This window comes from Triturus cristatus, chromosome 3_1 (assembly GCF_964204655.1).
Source record: "Triturus cristatus chromosome 3_1, aTriCri1.1, whole genome shotgun sequence".
Lineage (NCBI taxonomy): Eukaryota > Metazoa > Chordata > Amphibia > Caudata > Salamandridae > Triturus > Triturus cristatus.
This window is the reverse complement of record NC_140583.1, coordinates 601,680,822-601,701,467: the sequence shown is the minus strand read 5'-3', so window position 1 is coordinate 601,701,467 and position 20,646 is coordinate 601,680,822. Positions and strand designations below refer to the sequence as shown.

General features: G+C 44.5%; 1 protein-coding gene across 4 annotated transcripts in view; it reads left to right on the top strand.

Annotated features, from left to right (window-relative positions):
• Nucleotides 1-20,646, top strand: part of LOC146860611 (protein FAM169B-like) — a 303,909-nt gene that overhangs the window by 167,615 nt on the left and 115,648 nt on the right. For 2 of the 4 annotated variants that reach the window (XM_085644507.1, XM_085644506.1), the window contains 2 exons: nucleotides 4,489-4,578; nucleotides 12,392-12,572. In XM_085644507.1, coding sequence (XP_085500633.1) covers nucleotides 4,489-4,578; nucleotides 12,392-12,572 — 271 coding nt within the window. The remainder of the gene's footprint in view (nucleotides 1-4,488; nucleotides 4,579-12,391; nucleotides 12,573-20,646) is intronic. The other 2 variants (XM_085644509.1, XM_085644508.1) reach the window with 1 other exon arrangement.

Sequence of the window (20,646 nt, the reverse complement as noted above, 5' to 3'; positions counted from 1 at the left end):
CTGTAAATACACATCCAGTCAAATTCTACATTGGTATTATTTGCTTCTTCTTCCCATTTTGGCACATTACAGATATGGTTCCTGCAGGGATTAGGGAGGACTATTTTATATACTCTGGACACAATGTGTCCTGTTTTGTGAAGGTCACTAATTAACCTAGTGAGTGTGGGATTGTTCTTCAGTAGTGGATGTTTAGGGATCCGGACTCCGGATCCGGACTCTCAGTCTCAAGTATTTATAAAAGTCCATATTATCTAGTCGGAATCGTGCCTGTACAGTGGAGAAGGGTAGAGGTAGGCTGTTCTCAAAGACGTGTTTGATCAGGTTAATCTCTTTCTCTGACCAATCAGGCCAGAATATTGAGATTTTAATTTTAGGGTTGAGCCATATGGAAACCATGTTAGAGTTGCAGAGTGTATTTTCGTAGTGGTAGTCTAGTCTTAAAATGGCTTTTTTGTGTTGTGCATTATGTATCTGGAGTGGGATCAGTGAAAGTTGTGCATTGTCAGGAAAGTACTAATAGGTTTGCCATTTAAGAGAGATTTCTGTAGTCTTACTCAGATTGGTTGGTAGTCTAACCCTTCAAGAAACCAGTTAGTGCCCGGTTTAAAGAGATAGGGTGCCTGATAATTCCTAAAATTAGGGAGACCTATTCCTCCTTTGTCTTTAGAGAATTTAAGTTTTTTAATTGAAATTCTCTGCTTCTTGTTTTACCATAGAATTTCATTAAACGTGATATTGATTCTTGTCATGAAGACTTATATTAAGGACATGGGAAGCATGCTGATTCGGTAATTAACTAAGAGGATCATCATCATTTTGAGTGACTATGCCCTACCCCACTTAAAGAGAAATTTACGTGACCAGCCTTCGAGGAGGTCATTAATCTTCTTGAGCAGTGTTGTTTGTTGTGGTGTAAGGTAGTGATGAAGTCATTAGTGAACTTTATCCCCAAGTATTTAATACAGCCAGTCTGCCATACCTGCCCGGAATTGTCCAGGATCTCTTTATTTCCATAGCTTTCGAGCAGTTTAACTTCTAGTGTGTCTATTATTGAATGTGTATCCCAATACTACTTAGAATTCCAGAATAGAAGCCAATACGGCGATTGTAGAAGTTTGGGCATTCTCAGTGGTGACCAGTACGTCGTCTGCATAAGCTTCTATTTTCACAGTGGTTTCGCCAAATGGGACACCGGTAATATCTTATTTCTCTCCTATGTGATATAGGAATGGTTCTAATGCCAAAAGGAATAGGGAGGTGTAAGGGGGCAGCCTTGCCTGGTTCCTTATTTCAGGGGATATGTGGAGGAGATAGTGCCTCCTGCTTTGACTTTAGTGACTAGTTTATGGTAGAGTGCCATGATCATACGGATTATGGGATCTCCGATGTTACATTTCTCAAGGGTCGCATGTAAGTATTTCCAGTCCACTTTATTGAACGCTTTTTCCATTTCACATGTGTTTACTACAGTTGATGATTTTGTTGTTTTTGCTTTTTCTAGAACATGGCAGAGTATTGTCGTTCGAGAGTCTGTTCTTCAAGAAGCCTACTTGGGTGGGGTGGATGCGTTTAGTCATGTATTTTTGACATCTGGTGGAGAGTATCATAGCATATATTTTACAATCCAAATTGATAAGTGAGATTGGCCTATAGTTTTTTGGGAGAAAGGGGCCCCTGCCCTCTTTTGGTATCACTGATGTTATTGCTTCTGCTGGTGTACCGTTAACTTGACCAAAATTGGCAAAATGTGTGTATCATCTTGATAAGGGTGGGATAAGAGCTTTAGAGAAGGATTTGAAGAATTGTGTATTTTACCCATCTGGGCCGGGGGCATTGCCGGTTTTCAGGTTTTTAATGGCCTCTGAAATTTCCTCTTCAATTATAGGCTATTGATAGATTCCTTTTCCTCGTCTGTTAATTTGGGTAATTTGGCTGTATCTAGATATGTTTTACATTTTTTCATGCTTCAATGTATTGTTATCCTCATAGAGAGTTTGGTAAAAGTCTTTAAAGACCTCTGCAATTTTCTTTGGTTTAGTTGGTGTACAGTTCTTCTCATATATGATGGCATTATTGGTAGATTTTTGTAGTCTGTGTTTTAGGTATGCTGCTAAGGTTTTTCTCCCTTTGTTTGAGTAGCATAGTCTAATACTTTTTTGTTTATTGATCCTAATACCTGCTCTTGTCCTTATGATCTTGTTGTATTCATATTTCTTTTTATCAATGTAATTTAGAGTCTGGTTGTCTCTAGTGGTAATATGTTGTTTTTCTAGATCTGTTATTTCTTTCTCTAACTTTAGGAGTCTATCTTTGGCTTCTCTATTCATATTAGATCTAATTTTGAGAATCACCCCTCTCACAATTGCTCTTAGGGCATCCCATCTGGTGAGGTCTGAGGTCTTGCAATTTTTATTGTCTTTAAGGAAGTTTTATATGGCAACTTCCATACTATTTTGATCTCTTAGGATTCATCCCTAAATGTCCATTGTGTTTCTTTTGGGTCTGGTGAGGGATCAGTAATGGACATTGTTATGCAAGAATGGTCTGATATTACTCTTGGTTCAATTGTCGTCTGATCTACTTTCTTAATGGACTGGCACTAGATTAACAGATAATCAATGTGTGTATATGAGTTATGGGTAAATAAGTAAAAGGTATAGTCCCTTTCGTCTAGATTCTGTAATCTCCATACATCTACCAGGTTGAATTTACTACAGAGATTTTCAAAAGCTTTGTGTGAATTGTTCCGGTGGAATGGGCATTGTAAATTTCTGTCTATTATAGCATCTAGTGGTAAGTTAAGGTCACCTGCTAGGATAAGTGTGGCTGCATCCGGTATCATTCTGAGTTGTACGGAGATTGCACACCAGACCGATGGGTTATCTTTTTAAGTGCATCGACATTGAGCACAAAGAACTCAGTATTGTTCTTAGAGAGTTTGGTAATCTATCTTCCTTGGTTTTCTGAAAAAGGTGATATTATGTCTATTTTTAGGTCGAGCCTGGGCAGCGCATGCGCTGCTCTGCGGCATGCTGTACTGGAGTATGGAATAGAAGTCCCACCCACTCTCCGCCCATATTTGTCATTGGCATGTCATTGTCCTTTATAAATGCTTGCTTCTGATTGCCTTAGTACCGCCTGATCTTCATATGTAATTTTCCATGAGGACTGGCCCTGTTACTTTGGTTGTTACACCGTACGTCTTTTTTAGTCTGTAAGCACTATTTTCTTTAATGAGTTTCTCCTACTGCAGGCACGACTGGCTTTCCTACAACTTTCAGCGCACCATACCTGTTTTCACTTTCTGAGCAGCTCGGGACAATGGCAGACGCTTCTTTGAATAGGTCTCACATTTACAACAGTTTGAGCTATTGGCATTGTAAATGGCAAAGCCTTTTATTTATGTATTAATTAGCAAAACAGATCAATAAAAGGCATTGTCATTTAACAATGCCAATAGCTTCAACTCTCGCAAATACGACACCTATTGCATTGCAAATGCTTGTCATACATGGCTCCTGGTGCACGCTGGTCGCACATATTCTGATGTTCCTTTCTCACATGGCTGGCTTTCGTACGCAGATACTGGTGCACGCTCGTGTCACAGGCTGCACAGCACACATTGTGGCACTATTTCCCTAACTGCCTTTGTTCGTACAGAGATTCTGGTGCATGCTGGTGTCTCACAACACACATTCTGGTGCTGGCTTCCTACTTGGAAGGTTTTCAGATAGGGAGTCTGGTGCACGCACATGTTGCATGCTGCACAGCACACGCTAATGCTGGTTTTGCACATGGCAGGGCAGGTTTTCCTACACAAATCCTGGTACACACTTGTGTCGCATGCTGTACAGCACACTCTAATGCTGGTTTTCCATTCGGGTATTTTTCATGCACTTATTCTTGTGCACGCTCGTGTCTCGAGTGGCACTGTCCACATTTTTATGCTGGTTTTCATACCCGGATCCTGGTGCACGCTCATGTCTCACACTTCCCAGTACATTCTAATGCTGATTTCGCACACAGCTGGCTTTCACACATGGATCCTGGTGCACGCTCGTGTCTCATGTTGCACAGCGCACACACATGCAGGTTTTAATGCACGGGTCCTGGTGAACGCTGGTGTCTTGTGCTGCACAGCACTCTCTAATGCTGGTTTCCCACTCGGCTGGTTTTCACGCACAGATACTGGTGCTTGCCTAGCCTCACGCTGCACAGCACACTCTAATGCTGGTTTCCCACACGACTGGTTTTCGCGCACGGATCCTGGTGCACGCTTGTGTATCACGCAGCACAACACACTCTAATGCTGGTTTTCCAAAGGGCTGTTTTTAATGCACGGGTCTTGGTGCACTCTTGTGTCTCACGCTGCACAGCACACTCTAATGCTGCTTTCCCACCTGGCTGGTTTTCATACATGTATCCTGGTGCACGCTTATGCCTCACGCTGCACAGCACAATCTAATGCTGGTTTTTCTTCTGCAGGCAGAACATGCTTTCCCGCAACATTCAGCATGCCATGCGCACATTCACTTTTCAAGCAGCCCGGGACAAGGGCAGCCGCTTCTTTGCAAGGTAATAGGTCTCGTATTTACAAGAGTTTGAGCAATTGGCATTGTAAAGAACAATGCCTTTTATAATGTGTTAATTAGCAAACTAGATAAATAAAAGGCATTGTCATTTACAATGCAATAGCTTAAACTCTCGCAAATGCGAGACCTATTTCATTGCAAATGTGTCTTTCTTTAGCATTGATAAGCGTCCAAACACAATTCTTTTTACCCACTGCGGCAGAGCATCTACATCTGAGAATTGTCTATTTCTGAGAGATGTCACCTGTGTGGAGTAAACCTTGGTTTCTTGAAGGAGGATATGATCTCTTTTAAGTCTGTACACACCGTCAATAATTGTATTTCTCTTAATTAGGATAGTTTCATGTGTTCGGTGCAGGGCCCATTGTAGTTTTCCCTATGTTAGCCTAACTGTGCACGTTGCGGCCGCATTTGTTTTGTGCACGTTACTATATCAACACGCTTATTTTTGTGCCACACTGTATTTTCACAATTTGTTGTTGTTTTCATGTTCTGTTCTTTCATGGGATTTAGTCAGAACACAGCAGACAAGGTGAAACAGTAATGTCCTTTGTTATTTCTTTTTGATCAGGCACTAGTACCTAGACACAACACATGAGTGCAGCTGTTGTTAGTGAGCCTATGAGCCTTGTCATATAGGCATGCACAGCAATGTAACATATTTACACAGAGAGAGAGAGAGAGATTTTCTGAGAGAAGAGCACAGATGTGCCTGATATGTAGAACGTCCACCTGTGTATGGTAAGGTACAGGGTCTGCTACTAATCCCAAAGATCTTTGTTATTTAATCATTCCACTTGTCTAGAAGGGGGTGGGGTTTAGGCTAATCTGTTTTATAATATGACCGGTCTTTTCATAATATATGTTTTACTGACTATGCTGACTGTATTTTTGTTTTCTAATTGTGGCACGAATACTGCATTCTAGAGCTTGATAGTTTAAATACACACCTCCACCCAACTACCCCTTAAGTAAGTCAAAGGCATGGCAATAATAGGAAGAAACTGCTCCTCCAGGGAAACAATTATTCAACATCAACAGTAGGTATTACAAACTTGTCTTCAGTAAGGAGACCTCTCATTTCTAATGTTCGGTCTAGTATTTACCAGTTTGGAACTATGCTCAAAGTTGTTTACTAATTACGGTGAACAAATTCTACAGGCATTCATTGTGATGTCCTTAGGACATCCATATGATCTTTCAAGGTGTCAACACGAAGGGTATGTGTTAAGGCGGTTGTCACAGTCAATTACATGATGTTATGCGAAAAATTAGTTTTTCATACCATACATGTTAGCTGCTGCTCATTGGAAGTGAACTAGTGTAGCTTGACTAACTGTATTACTTATTAAGCATACTTACAATTAGTCATCACATTTTCAATTCTAGCCCCAGGGAAAAGCTGTAGTTGGAAAGTAGTTTATAACCAGTTGAGCCTGGGAGTGATGAAACACTGCGCTCAGGTCGAGATTTAGCGACTAGCAGCCTCATGCATCAACCCAAAATCCAGTCGGTAAAATACCGATTCGCTAATAGCTCCCGGTATTAAGTTAAAAATACCCAATCCCAATGCATCAATCCAAAAGCAGAAATCGCTATTTAAGGAATCCTTAAATAGCGATTCTTTAAATAGGGATTCCTTAAATACCGATTCCTTAAATAGGGATTCCTTAAATACCGATTCCTTAAATAGGGATTGCATTTAAGGAATCCCAAAGTGAGATTCCTTAAATGCAATGCATCAAAGTTAAAAAATTAGCGATTTCGCTAATAGGGGGAGCAAATTACCATGAAGATGAACTGCATGGTAATTTGCAAAAACTTTGAAAAATGCACTTTTGTGCATTTTTCAAAGTTTCATGTTGCGCACACACATGCCCTTAGAGCATGTGTGTGTGCAACATATGTGCACATATCATTTTCAGGGGTGCTATAGGGTGTCATTTTGACACCCTTGCACCCTTGAAATTGCATGAGCAATTAGCGAGAACCTACTGGTACTCGCTATTTGCTCATGCAATCTCCGATTCATTCCTATGGGCCTGGAGGCCCATAGGAATGATTGGGACGGCATTCCTTAATTGCTACTCGCTATTTGCTAGTAGCAATTAAGGAAAGTTAAGGAATCGCTATTTGAATAGCGATTCCTACATGCATAGCCTTTTGCTATTCCTTATTAGCGAATCCTTATTTTTCGCTAATAAGGAATCGCAAATGCTAATGTTGATGCATATGCCCCTAGATCTATAACTGGAGACTTGAGTGGCAAGGTATCCATTTCGGTCTCATCTTTTTTATCTATGAATTTTCTGAGTGTAGTAGGGCCATTAAAGATGTGTGAAATGCCCTGCATTTTTACACAATATCGGGCCTATGAATGAAATTTATCAGTTCATTGCTTTCAGTCTGGGTCATAGGGCTAGGTAGCCCTTTCTGGTTTAGACTGTAGGCTTAGAATTGTCCTGTGAAACAAAGATTGTATTGCCCTTCTATTGTATGTGGTTATGTTTCCTCATTAATATTTGTTCAATATGTTGGTAGTAGAGTGGCTTACATACAATGGGGCGTGGGTGAGGCTGGTTAGGAATCGTCCTCATTGGGACTCTGTGCGCCCGGTCAAATTTCTTTTTTTTTTTAAAGATTATATCTGTGTTTGGCATGAACCATATCTCTAGAAAAGGGATGCAAAAGCCTTCTGTTCACTCATCTCCTTCAGGGCTACCGAAAATGCAGAGATTCCCTCATCTATTTCTATCTTCGGGTTCTGCTAGGTCTCTAGTGAGTGATCTGGTGGTGTTATTTAGAGCTGAGATAGTTTGTGTGTTTTGTTTTCAGAGTCTTCAAGGTAACATTCTACTCTCAGTCTGAGCAATCCTAGTATTGATTTATTTAATGTCTTAGCGAATGCTGCAGATTCAATTCTGCATAGTGTCCGTATTTTCTTTATTCAACTTAGCTAAGCTATCGACGTCTTCCAGTTTCTTTAAAATCATCACCATTGTAATGTTTATATAATTTTGCTCTTGATTTGTGAATCCGGGTTCGGTGGGTCCACCTTGATCCTTTTCAGATTCGCTTTATTCTCCTTTTCTGCCATGTTCTGCGTTTTAGGTTTTCCGATAGGACTAAATACTGTTTTCTTTTGTACATCTTTTTTGCTGTATGGTTCACTGTACTATTTCCTGTATAGTAGTATAAATCGGTCAAGCAATTTGGGATGTGTTTCACTTCTTTGGACAACTATGGGCAGTGTTGCAAAGCCATGGCCGATATTTAGGTTGTAGGTAATTGACCAATGCTTCTAAAGTCGCTGGCGCACTCCTTTGTATAGATAGACAGTCTAGTTTAGGAGTGCTAAGTACAACGCGAGTTAATACATGTACCCTTGAGTTGTTTGGTGTGTATTGCCAAGATGTCTGTTACCCTACTGAGCCGGTTTGGTTTGCTGCCTTTGAGTTCTTTTATGTAATTCATCCCATGTAGTCCGATTGACTCTGTTGTTTCTATATAATTTATTGACACTGGATTGGTTGTAGTGAACTAACTTAGTGTTAATTGGTATCACTTGGCATCACTTGGCAGTGCTTGAAGTACTTCACAAAGTGCCCGGCTGGCATTCTGTGTAGTGACCGTCTCTATTGTTACCATCGTGTGGTTAACAGGGCCAGCCAGCAGAGCGCTTCCAGCGAGTAATTAATAGCTGAACAGATTACCGCTCCTAATGCGGCAATTGGTTTTTATTCAACAGCAAGGCAGTGCACGAAGTGTCAAGTAACAGTGGCTTGCAGTCGGTAGTGTTCAAAGGTGTTCAATCAATTGCCAGTTTACGGTTTCTTGTTATTTGTAATCGCAGTCAACTTGGTTTTTATCTAGCTAGATTTACCCAAAGTGTATACTCCTCCGAATGTGGTCAGCAAGGCGGTTTGCATAGTGACTTTAGTATTGTGTATCATGTTTGCTTGTAGGGCTACAGTGGTTAACTGCCCTTTAACAGAGTGGTAACTGGCCTTCATTCAACTCGTTTCTTTTTCTTGCTTGCTTCACTAAACATTTATACCTCTCACAATGTGGTCAGCAAAGCGATGTGCGTAGTGACTTTTGTATCATGTATCTTGTTTACTTTTAGGGCCTCTAACAGAGATCTAACTGGCCTTAATTCATGAACAGAGGAAGTGCCCAGAATGTCCTTTTGTACCGTGTACCGTTGTACTGTGCACCGTTGACAGAGAGAACAGAACTTGCTGAGCTACAGAACTGCAGTGGGTAGTGTTTAGTCGGCAGCCAGTTTACGGGTGATTGGTAGCGGTCACCTTGAATTTTGTCCATCAGCATGCTCATGCAGGATTTCTCTCCCCGTGTGGAAACTGAATTTTATTCATCAGTACACCTTATGCATAGTTTCTTTTGCATTGTGTTGTACGGTGATCGCTAAAAAAGAGCGTGCCGCCGGCCGCTATCTTAATTAGTATGCTGTTTGTTTTGTTCTGAATGCGTTGAGGCTGCCCGGCCCACGCACGGGGCCCCCCAAAGGAGGGAGGCCACCTTAGTGCCACATGAGGGCACAAACCTGACAGGCTAGTGTTTGGACCCCCCGAGGTCCGGTGCTACATGCATCATTTTTGGCATGCCAGTGGGTGGGAGGCCAGGTATATCTACCTCCCCCGCCTATCTGGCCATCCTTTTTGCGCCGAGACATGTCGGCTGGAAGGGTGGCTAGGGTAGGAAGGCTGTTAACCTGTTATTTTGTGTTGCCAGCGGAGTTACAGGGCGATCCAGAGACTGAATGGTACATAGGGGTACCCTCTTCTGGAGCACAAGAAGGGTGCAAATGCCAAACAAATCCAGGAAGTCCTTACAGCAGGACCCTGGAGGAATGACGGTGCCCTGTTAGTCCTTCGGGCGGTTGTAAACCTGAGCAACCGGGGGCTTGCCTAGATACGCTCCGCCCCCTCAAGGGGCGTGAGTAAATGGGTGGACTTGTGGTTCACAGGATGTAAGGAGTAATCCCCTAAAATGGTTAGCACTGATTGGTTAGGCCAAGGTGCAATTTGGCTCTTCAGGTGGGTGGGCAGCATAGGATCGTAAGTTGACCCACCATGTTGGCATATTTATTATAAAAAATAAACCTGCAGCAATGTTTTCTGCAACAACCAATGTGTCTTGTGTGTTCTTTATTATGGTATTGCTGTGTTTGCGGGTGGGGTGTGTTGCCGATATTGGCACTATGCGCCTAGCCGTATGCATTTTGATTTCCCTCTTAAGCCTTAGGATTGTTCAGGTCACGTGAATGGCAGGCTTCGCCTTCTGTTATGTATCTGAGGCTGTGTTTGCGCCAGGTAGATGGTCTTCTTTTTTTGCGAGCGCATCTGTGATTCTGTTACTACAATGGGTGCAGTGACGGGCTCAGGGAATTGTACCGACTTATGCAATGCCTATTGCACTTGCGGTGCCGTACATTCGATTTATTAGTCTATAGTTTTCTACGCCAGGCAAAGGTTAGATGGTGATTGTATCGGATAAGCGATAGCCGTCGTATGCTACTCGGTGTACGGGGCTACTTATGGAGTCGGCATTTTGGATTTGGTCTGACTTGGGCTTTGGAGCAATAGTTAGTTTATTACTATTGTTTTGTAGTTCTTTTATGTGTCACTATGAGTACATATGCTGCTGTTACTTGTTTACTTCTTATCTTGGAGCTCCAGTGCTGTTCTTGGTCTTGATCTGCCGGAAGCCCTGGCACAGCTCCGCTCTCAATGGGAGCAGCTCAAGGGCCGGAGAAAGTATCAGCCATCGATATCTTAGGTGAGAGCTAGCCAGTACTTAGTTTGTAAAAAAAAATATATATATAAGTGCTGGGGCTCCAAGTTATCACAGAATCTCGTTACCAGCGCTGCCAAATGCGGGGTTGACATTTGATTTATCTACCACCATTCACCACCACGCTGCTCTTCTCGGAGGTTCAGGGCCTCTGAGAGAACAACAAAAAAGTCAATTCATTTGTATAGCGCCAAACACCATTTGGATGGCATCGCTGCGCTTCCTGTTTTTCTTACAGTGATAAAACATGTGAGGGTGAGGGTAAAGTACCCCTTGCAGATGCACATTGTGAGAGTTGGAAAACGCCCCCTAGCATGTTGAATAACATACAAATACCTTTGTTCTAGGCTCTAGTCCAGTGCACTGTCTGAAGGAGCATTAGCAAAAGCAATGCTTTTGTCATCATTTATTGAGATAAACTTGTGGAGCGTTGAAAATACCCAACTATGACTGGAGTCTCGCTCTCTGTCCCTCGAAGTGAAGTCAAATAGATCCTTTTGACATAGCATTTCATTGTTGTAATAGTTGTCAATAAAACTATGGCTATTCCACTAGACACTCCCTGGCAGACTACGAAAAGTCTCAGAAAAAAAAACCTTTTTGCTCTAATGCCCATGCCGAAACAACAGTGTTCTCTTTACCAGCCCTGCATCTCTATTGGTCTAATAAGCAGTCAAGAAAAATGCTTTGTTTGATGACCTGTGAGGCTGGTACTGGAGGAGCCAGAAAGAAATTCACACTGAAGTCCAGCGGTCCCGTACAGCTTAGCACCCAGCAACAGAGTGCCCGAAAGGCCGTCCCAGGCAATGAGACGCACACAATTGCAGTTACCCCTGCACACCACGGGTGCCGCATTCATCTTTGAAAAATTATCTGCACTTCAGTTGCCATCATGAAAGAAAGCTATAGCACCGGCCCTGTAAAATAAGGGCCAGGGCTGAGCACCGTACACCACCGGCACAAATTAAGCACTGGAGCTAGCAGCAGCTAACTGGTACCATTATGTTCACCCTATCCTTCTCTCATCAATACCATATATATAGGATATTGACACCGTTCAACAAGTAAGAAATTAGTTCCAACCAAGATACAACTTCCAACAAACAAATGAAAAAAAAAGCACTGTCCAAAAACTGGCAAGTGTACTAAGTGTAGTTAGCTGCTCCCAATCATTTGTGGGGAGACCGCAAGCACCCAGAGGCAGCAGCCGCAGGCGTGGAATCTCGCAGGGTCACTCCTCCCAGTGGTTCACAGGGTAGGGCTATGGCAAGGGCGGGTCAGAGTCTGAGGTAGCGCCCCGGGGACAATACTAGATCCACAGGGGAGCGAATGGCCTGAGGATGTTACACCAGTAATCAAGAGTCGCATTCAAGGAAGGTGGTAGCCCATAAGTCCACAATTGGTCATTTTCGTCTCCCTCCCCACTATGTATGTTAATATTACATGTTTATTATGCCTTTTTCTTTCAAGTGCAGGTAACAATGGCCGATGATTGGAATTAGAATGCTTAGGTTTTGTGTGGCTTTCATGAAGAAATTGTTGGTGAAATATTAATGTAGCAATCAGAATTGTTTTGCAGTGGCTTAGTCAAAGTTAAAGCAATCCAGAATATTTTGTTTTTATCTCAGCTGTTGGACTCATTCATTAGTAAATGGGGTGAAATTTCCTTCTAGCTCATGGGATGGCACTTGACTTAACACATCGACTGCAGACGTCTGTGCGTAACAGATAGGTAACACATTAGAATCCCTGAATGGCTGGTTCATACTTTCGTGCATCCAAGGTTGATTAATTTAGTATCACCATGTTGCTTATAGTGAAATCTGTGATTACAGCACGTGGCTATCCCAGGAGGGGGTGGGTGTATTATTATTACTGGTATGTTCTGTAGCCAGACGCTAAAAGGTTATAGGAGGGTAAAAGTGAGGGTAAAAAAGATACCCACCAACTGTTTTTCTTCTTCTTTTCCGTTCCTGAAGGTGCAGTCATTTGGAGAAAGGATTGTCCTCTTTGTACTTAACTGTCTCGTTTTTGGAGCATTAGAAAAAGGGGATGAAGATGAGGATGCTGCGGTGTTTGTCCCTCACTCTTGCAGGGAGGATGCCAAAATCGTCTGGCAGCATGGAGAAGCTGTGGGGTTTTACACTGTCAAGCCCAAAGGTGAGATTTCGCATTCTCCAAAGTCACGTTTCGTGGTGTCTTATAATGCACCGTAGAAAGGCTAAAATAGCTGCAGTATGTATAAGCTGTGGAACTGATTTGTTACCACAAGTTACTACACAAAAGCTTTGCGTTCAAAGGCTGGATACACGAGTGCTTGACGGTCTTCGGAGAAGTGTCGTGGAAGAATGGTGAGGTAATAGGAGACTGAGAGTGGAGCTCTGAAACCTTATGATTGGATGAGGAAGCGGTTCCTGAGCACAAACTCATCCCTCCCAGACACAGAGGAAAATACAGTTCCACAGCATTTCAACTAAAAACACACACCCAAGTAGTAGCAACTAAAATATCAGAGCAGGTCCTTCAAAATCCGTTTGGATTCACTTTGGATGGCCACAAGTCAGGCAATGGTGGGTATCGGGTGCAAGACACGCTGTCCTTCCAAAATAATACGATGGAACCGCTGTAGAGAGTGAATTTCTCTTTGAAGTAGGTGTTATATGAACTGTGAGGCACAGAGTAAGATGCCTCCAAGTTATGTTCTCGATATACCACTCAGTCAAGCAAAGAAAATACTGCTTATTATTGTGATACTCATATTGTACATGTAGGTGTACGTGTGCCTGTGCATTTGTACATATATAGAAGGTAGAAATAATGGTGTTGTCCTTGGCCAACAGAGTGCTGTTATCTGTCCTCCTTTCTTGAAAGTACAAACAGAGCCACTAATCTAGGTAAGAATGATTGATAAAAGTCCACTCAATAGGATTGCTTCTCCAACTAATCCTTGCAGTCAGTGCTAGGACTGTTCCCACAGTCTGCAAACCACATAATGACTCCCGCAGACACCCAAGCTATCTCGCTGACGAGCACATACAGCAAAGACAACCATACCACACCTAGTACTGAAAAGCACAACACAATTACCACCTGTACACCGAACCACAACACGCACAAAAGAGCACACGGGACGATACACGCATTAAGTACCGAAAGTGAAATTCTTTAACTGCTTATGCAACCGAATTGATCCTTGGATTTGTTGAAAAAAATGCATTGCCTTATTTGCCCTTTGAAGCCGCACTGACTAAAATTTCACCTGTCTCCTCCAGTCCGAAACTGACACATTTAGTACAATTCTGCTTTCATCTCAGCTTCTCCTTCCTCCCCTTTCATCAAACGCAGCATTTAAATGCCGGGACATCCTTCCCAGAGATGCACACACCTTCAGTGAATGGATGACAGTCACCAAAAGCTGAAACACTGTCAACACATACAACTTGTTCAAGTACAATAATGTTGTTACTGATATCTGACCTCATGCATTGGTGTGGGATTCCTGTGTTCCCAACACCCAGGACATATTGTTTGCAGTTAAGAACAAAAAGTCGTTATTATTTTCCACAAGTTCACCCCATTTTTTTAAAAAATTTGCTTTGGGTGCCTCCTATATGTTAAGAATGATCTCTAGTTAGCCAATGTCATCATTTTTCAAGGTTATCCCCTTATTCAAACATTACATTGACACTGCTTCTGTGCCTCTAATGAGAAAAATTACCTCCAGCATGTCAGGGCCATCATTTTATCATGGTTTGCTTCCTCCAATCTGACCCGAAACCCTAATATGCCATGGTTGCCCTCTCTGAGGCCAAGAATGACCAGAGTGCCAGCACCAGCATTTTTCATTAGGTTTACCCTTCTCCCAAGAATTACTTTCAGTGTGTCAAGCCCTGTATGTTGCTACTGGTGCCCTACATTATGCCTTAATTATTGCCTCCAATATGCCAGGAACAACATGTTAAATTGGGTGCCCCTATAAGCCAAACCTGATCTTGAATATGCCGTGTGCAGCAGTAGGCTCACAAGCATAAAACATGTCAACATTCTCATTCACATTCTCTCACTCATACTCGCTACCTCGCTCATTCACTCTCTTCCTCCCACTCATTGGAACACACACATATATACTCACACTCACTTACTCTGACTTACAAACACACACACACACACACACACACTCTCTCTCCTTCACACTCACTGATTTACTTACAACTGCTGGTGTACAGGAGTATCTGCTTTGAACACCTGGGTTCATGTTATGTATCATGTGCACTGTTCATGTTTGCGCCACAGCACATTTTCAAACAGGTGTGCCGGGCGCAAACATGAACAGTGTGCTGGATTACAATGACTGTGCTGCCCTCATGGCAGACACAAACTTGTGCTGCCCTACGGTCAGTGCATTCAGTGAAATACAGAGCGCCTGCTTTAATCAGTGGCTCCATTACTCACTGTGCAGGTGGCAATCGCCTGTACTTTAGAGAGGGGATAGAGATCACCCTGCAGGCGGGTGCAGTGAGTCACTGCACTGCTTGCACTGGAATGTCTGGGTGTCCATGGGACCCTCTTTGTTCCCTCCCTTTGTAGCGCACTTTCGGTACTCCTCCTGACACCTTCTTAAACTTTGCGCACACTTCCATATTATGGCACGGGTGCAGAGGCAAAGAGATTCCCTCATTTGCATGAGATTACGCCCCCATGCTAATGAGGGAACACCCTCTCTTGCTCTCTCTCAAGAGAGAGAGAGAGAGATAGCGAGAGCGCTGACGCTACATGTGCACCAGGACTATTAGTATTACAGAAGGGGCCGCACAGCATTCAGCGGCCCCTTCTGTATTACCAAAGTGCCCTAGGGAATCACAAAGCGGGTGCACACACCCGTTGCCCCTAATGGCACTTTGTGTATTCTGGCCCCTGATGTACTTTTTAAGGTAGAGATCTTCAAACTGTGGGGCACGCCCCTTGGGGGTCCGTGGATGGTTTCCAAGGGGGGCGCGAATACCTCTACAATTACATGTAAATGATGATGGCCTGGAACTGCTGCCTTGTTCATTTGCACACTTCCAGGCTGTCTTCATTTACATGCAGCCCTTCGAAATGTGGATTAAAAAGATTGGGAACAGTGATTCGGAGTGCCCTGAAGAGAGGTCACTGAGTGTCACGAAGTTGGCTAAAAAGAAAAGAACTAAATAATCTGAGTATTTTATTTTTTGTAAAACACATGTTTATCGGCATTTTGTTAAGTAAACATTATTTGCTTTACAGCAACAGGAGCATCAGTGTAATAAAGTACAATACATCTTGTCACGTGAAAGCAAAGTCGAGGATGCAGACTCGGACGCTTCTATGCCAATCTGTGGAAAAGAGACAATCTATAGTGACCAGTACAGTTTCAGACATTTCATAGGCTTAGTATGTCCTTTCCTCCACTAAGTGATTTCATAGTCCATTGCATCGTGACAAATTTACACTCCACCCTTCCAAACGGGAAGGTGCTCCAAAGAGAAAAAGAAAATTCAAAACAATTAAACTAATAATCCCCCTATGCCCTACCCCCTCCCACTAACAAGGTGTGTGGTGGTGACTCTACTGATGAAGGCTGAGTATATGGCTGGGCAGAAGTGTAGGATGTTAGAAGTGAAAGAGATTCATGTCTGTAAGAGACGGAGGGCACACCGCCAGCGGCAGGCCCCGTGTAAGGAAGGCGACTAATGGACCCCACTTATATTCAAAGCTTTTATAATCGTTGTGGAGTATGTCCACCATTCTTTCTAGGCAGAGGTGTTTCCAAAGTCGCGCGTGCCATATTGAGAGGGTAGGAGCTGCCTTCCTTTTCCACGCTGCTGCGATTGTTACTTTCGCTGCACCTATACACGTCCACATGATAGCTTTGTCGAGAGAGGGATCCCGAATACCTAGGAAGACTCCCTCCATGGTAGTCGGTATAGAATATGGTTTTAAGTTGTGCTAAGGTTTCCTCCCAGAAGGGACGTATGGTGGGGCAGTCCCACCATATATGCTGGAAATCACCCAGTAGCCCCACCCCTCCTTTCGTTCTAGGGCGCCGCAAAATGGAGAAAGATAATCGGGCCCTCCCTCCCTGCTAAATGAACTTTGCGAGCAAAGATTTGATTTTAGGCAGAAAGGTTGCATCTAAGTCTATGGGCCGGACCTGAAAAAGATACAACAGTTTGGGTAGCAGTGTCATCTTGACAGCGTGGATGCGGCCAAGCCAGGAAATGAATAGGGGCTTTCACCGCTTAAGGTCATTCTGTATTTGAAGGAGCGCGGTCGGGAAGTTGGCTTTTTAGAGCCCTTCTACTCGAGGTGTCAGTTGAATCTCCAGGTATTGGAGTGAGTGGCTAGACCACTGCAAAGGGGATTGGGATTGGATAACGCGAGCCTCAGCGTCCAGTAGTGTAAGATTAAGTACATAGGATTCGTCGAGATTGACCTTGAAACCGGCTACGACTTCGAATTTGGCTATTTCCAGTTGCAATGCAGGGAGTGATTGTGACAGGTCTGCGAGTGTCAGGAGCACATCGTCCGCAAAGAGCGATATTTTGTGATTGTTCCCTCTGAAGGGTATGCTCTGAATCGCCACATTATTTTGGATGGATATTGCGAATGGTTCAATACTCAGCGCAAATAGCAGGAGTGATAAAGGACACCCCTGTCTGGTGCCTCTCGTAAGGGAGAACGGGGCAGATAGCACTCCATTGACCTGGACCTGGGAGCGGGGCTGTGAGTAGTTGGCCTTAATCATGCGGATGAATTTGTCTGCGAAGCCGAAAGCCGTAAGGACGCGAAAGAGGAATGCCCAGTCCACCCAATCAAATGCCTTCTCGGCATCAAGCCCCACCAAGATCGCTGGTATCTCCCATTTGTTGGCTTTCTCAGTTAGATGTATTGTACGTCTGATATTATCGTGTGTCTGCCTCCCCTTCATAAAGCCAGACTGATCGGGGTGAATTAGATCTGGCATCAAGTCCTGTATCCGGTTCGCAAGAATAGTAGAGTACAGCTTCGCATCTAGATTTAAGAGTGCTATTGGACGGTAAGAGGCACAGAGTTGAACATTTTTCCCGGGCTTGTGAATGACCGTGACCACTGCTTCGGCCATCGAGGGGGTCACTTTTCCTGTCTCTGCCATCTGGTTAAAAAGGCGTGTGAGTTGAGGAATGAGGTCGGGGGCAAAGGTTTTATAGAAGTGGGCTGTGAGGCCGTCCGGCCCTGGGGCTTTTTGTAGTTTAAGAGATGTGATGGTCGCACCCACCTCTTCCATAGTTATAGGGGCCGTAAGTTGATCATTCGTGGCTTGTGAGATTCGGGGGACCGCAGGGCCCGAAGATAGCTATCCTACAAGTCTGGGTCTCTGGGTTCCTCTGTGTAGAGTGTCTTATAACATGACCCAAAGAGGTCCGCCTTTTCCCTATCTGAGTGGACTAGGCCATTATTCCCATCTCGCATGCCCCCAATGTATTCTCTCTCTCGTTTCTCTCTTAGTTACCTCGCCAAGTGGTTGCCTATTTTGTTCCCTTGAGTGTAAGAAACATGGTGTAGTTTTAAGAGCGTGTATTCTGCCCTGTTGTTATAGATTGCTTTTAGCTTGCCGCGCAGTGCTGTGAGGGAGTGCAGGGTCACCCTGGTGGGATTGTTCTTGTGTACCTGCTCCGCCTGTTCTAACTCCCTCTCTAGGCCTTCCCTTTCCCGCGCCGGTTCTCAATTCAGGGTGGAGTTAAGTTCTATACACTTCCCTCGTATAACCGCCTTAAAGGCGTACCAAGGAGTCTTCAGACCTGTTCACGTTAAAGTATTCCGTGATAGCTTCCCGTAGTTCAGTACGCAGTACACTATCTCGTGTGAGAGAGATCGGGAAGTACCATTTGGAGAACGTAGTTGGGGCAGATCCCCACTGTAAGCAAATCGATAGCGGACAATGGTCCGAAATGGCAAGGGGGAAGATCTTGGCCTCACTAAGCGAGCCCACCAATCTTTGGTTGATAAAAATATAGTCTAAACGTGAGTAGGTGTGTTATATGTGAGAGTAATATGTGTAGTCTCTAGTTTGGGGATACAGGGTATGCCAGGCGTCCCGCAGACCTAAATCGTGCATTCTTTGCTTGATTTCTGCAGGGAAGGAGCCAGTTTCGGATCAGTGTGAGTGAGTGCTGTCTAAATCAGGTTGTCAAGTGAGATTAAAATCCCCCATTAAAATCGTTGGCCCTTCTACAAAGTGCTCCATTTTGTCAAGTAGGGTATTGAGAAAGCTCATTTGGCCCACATTCAGCGCTTACGCTGCGATAAATGTGCATAGTGTGCCCCTCAGTGTGCCCTTAACCAGGACCATCCTTCCCTCCTTGTCTGATTGGGTATCTAGCGGTTGAAATTTCGTCGAAGTGTGAAACAATAGTGCCACTTCCCGGCGCTTAGTGTGTGCTGATGATCCATAAATAAGGGGGTACATTTTGTGCTTAAGCCTCAATTTGTCAGCTTTCTGGAGGTGTGTCTCTTGGAGTGCCACTATGTCGAAGTGGTGATCTGTGAGGTACTTCCAAACCTTTTGCCTCTTCTGCGGGGATTTGAGGCCCCTAACGTTCCACGAGGCTATAGTAATGACCATCTTCCCAAATGGAACCCTCCTCTCCCTCGCGCCTTCGTAATAGACATTTTGGGAAGATTACCTCCATGCACCTGCTGCAGTGTACAAGCATCTGCAATAGCGCCCTCGTGTCGATTGAGTAGGAAATGCCACCACCAAACCCCCATCCCTCCCAGAAACTTAAGGGAAAAAAGAAAAAACACAAATCCCCAACAATACCAACAGGAACATGTGTTGAGTGGAAGATGGAGCCTCGACTGTAGGTGGATTCACCTACTCGGGTTGATGGATGGCATGACCAGAGTTCCCAGCTGCGCCCACCTCTGGGGGCTCCCAAGCAGCTCTGATCGCTGATTGCATCAGTCACTGCTCTTGAGCGTCGTCCGGATTCTCCCAACTCAAAGACCCTCCAGGAGAGCAGGCAGCCATGGTCTTCGCATTGCATTGATATGTCTCTCTAGGCGAGGAGGCAAGGATAGATGCTCTTGTAGTTGTGTGATCGGAAGTAACTTGACAATGTTCTCACTTGTGGTTTCCTCTCGTGGACGTTGACCATTTCGCTGAGGATGAGCAATTTCGGCTATTCCCCTGTGAGTCACCTGCCGCCGTTTCAGGTTCAGTAACAGGGAGGCCCAATAGGTCCAGCCCTTCCTTTAGGTCCGTTATGTGGCGCTGTTTGTTGTTAAATTCGAAGCGCAGGCCGAATGGATAAGTCCAGCAATACCTGACTTTGTCGTCTCGTAGCTTGGTTGTGATGGGTCAGAACTGGTGCCTTCTCGCTAATGTTGTGGGGGCCACGTCCTGATAGATGCTGCAGCTGTGCCCCTGGAAGGAGACCGTGTTCTTTTTCCCAGCAGATGAGAGGACTGCTTCCTTCACTTTTTAGGAGTGAAATTTCGCAAGGACATCTCTCGTGCGTTTCCGTTCTCTGGCTGCTGAGCCGCCGAGTCTGTGCGCCCACTCAAGCTTGATTTTAAGGACTTGTGGACTGACGATTTCTGCGAAGAGGCCTTCTAGGAATGCTTCCAGATCGGGCCCTTCTGCCCCCTCCTCCAGATCTTGGACTCGCAGGTTTGGTACAGTTGGTCTTGTAGGGCGCGTACTGTGTCCTGTAAGTTGGAGGTGCGTTTGTCTACCTCCTAGGTCTGTTCCTCCAGCTCCACCACTCTGACTCCCACGGAGTCCACATCCCGTTGGAGGGTTGCCATTCGATCATTGAGGTCCCTTTTCAGTTGGTCCATGGAGTCCTTAATGTCCTGGCTGAGCTCCTTCCGGAGCTCCGCTTTGAAATCGTGCAGGGAGGACATAAGATCCTCTTTGGTGAAGGCCATTGTGTCGGAGTCGACTTCGCAGTCTGCTGATGGGAGTTTATCTGCTGATGCGAAGATACGGGATACCCCGGTCGTGGCTTTGGGCACTGTTTTCTTAGGCGGCATAGAGGCGGGCCCAGCGTTAACCCCGTCACTGTTGTGTTCCTGCCAAGATCTCTGTAAGCGGCCTGTATAGGTAGCCAGCGGTCCTCAGTGCTTGTACCCTCGGCGTTCCCCCAACGATCGCCAAGTTCTTCGGGCGTTCTACACCCCGTCGCTTCGGGGTCCGGGTGCAGGCTCCGCTCTTTAAAACGTGCTCTTC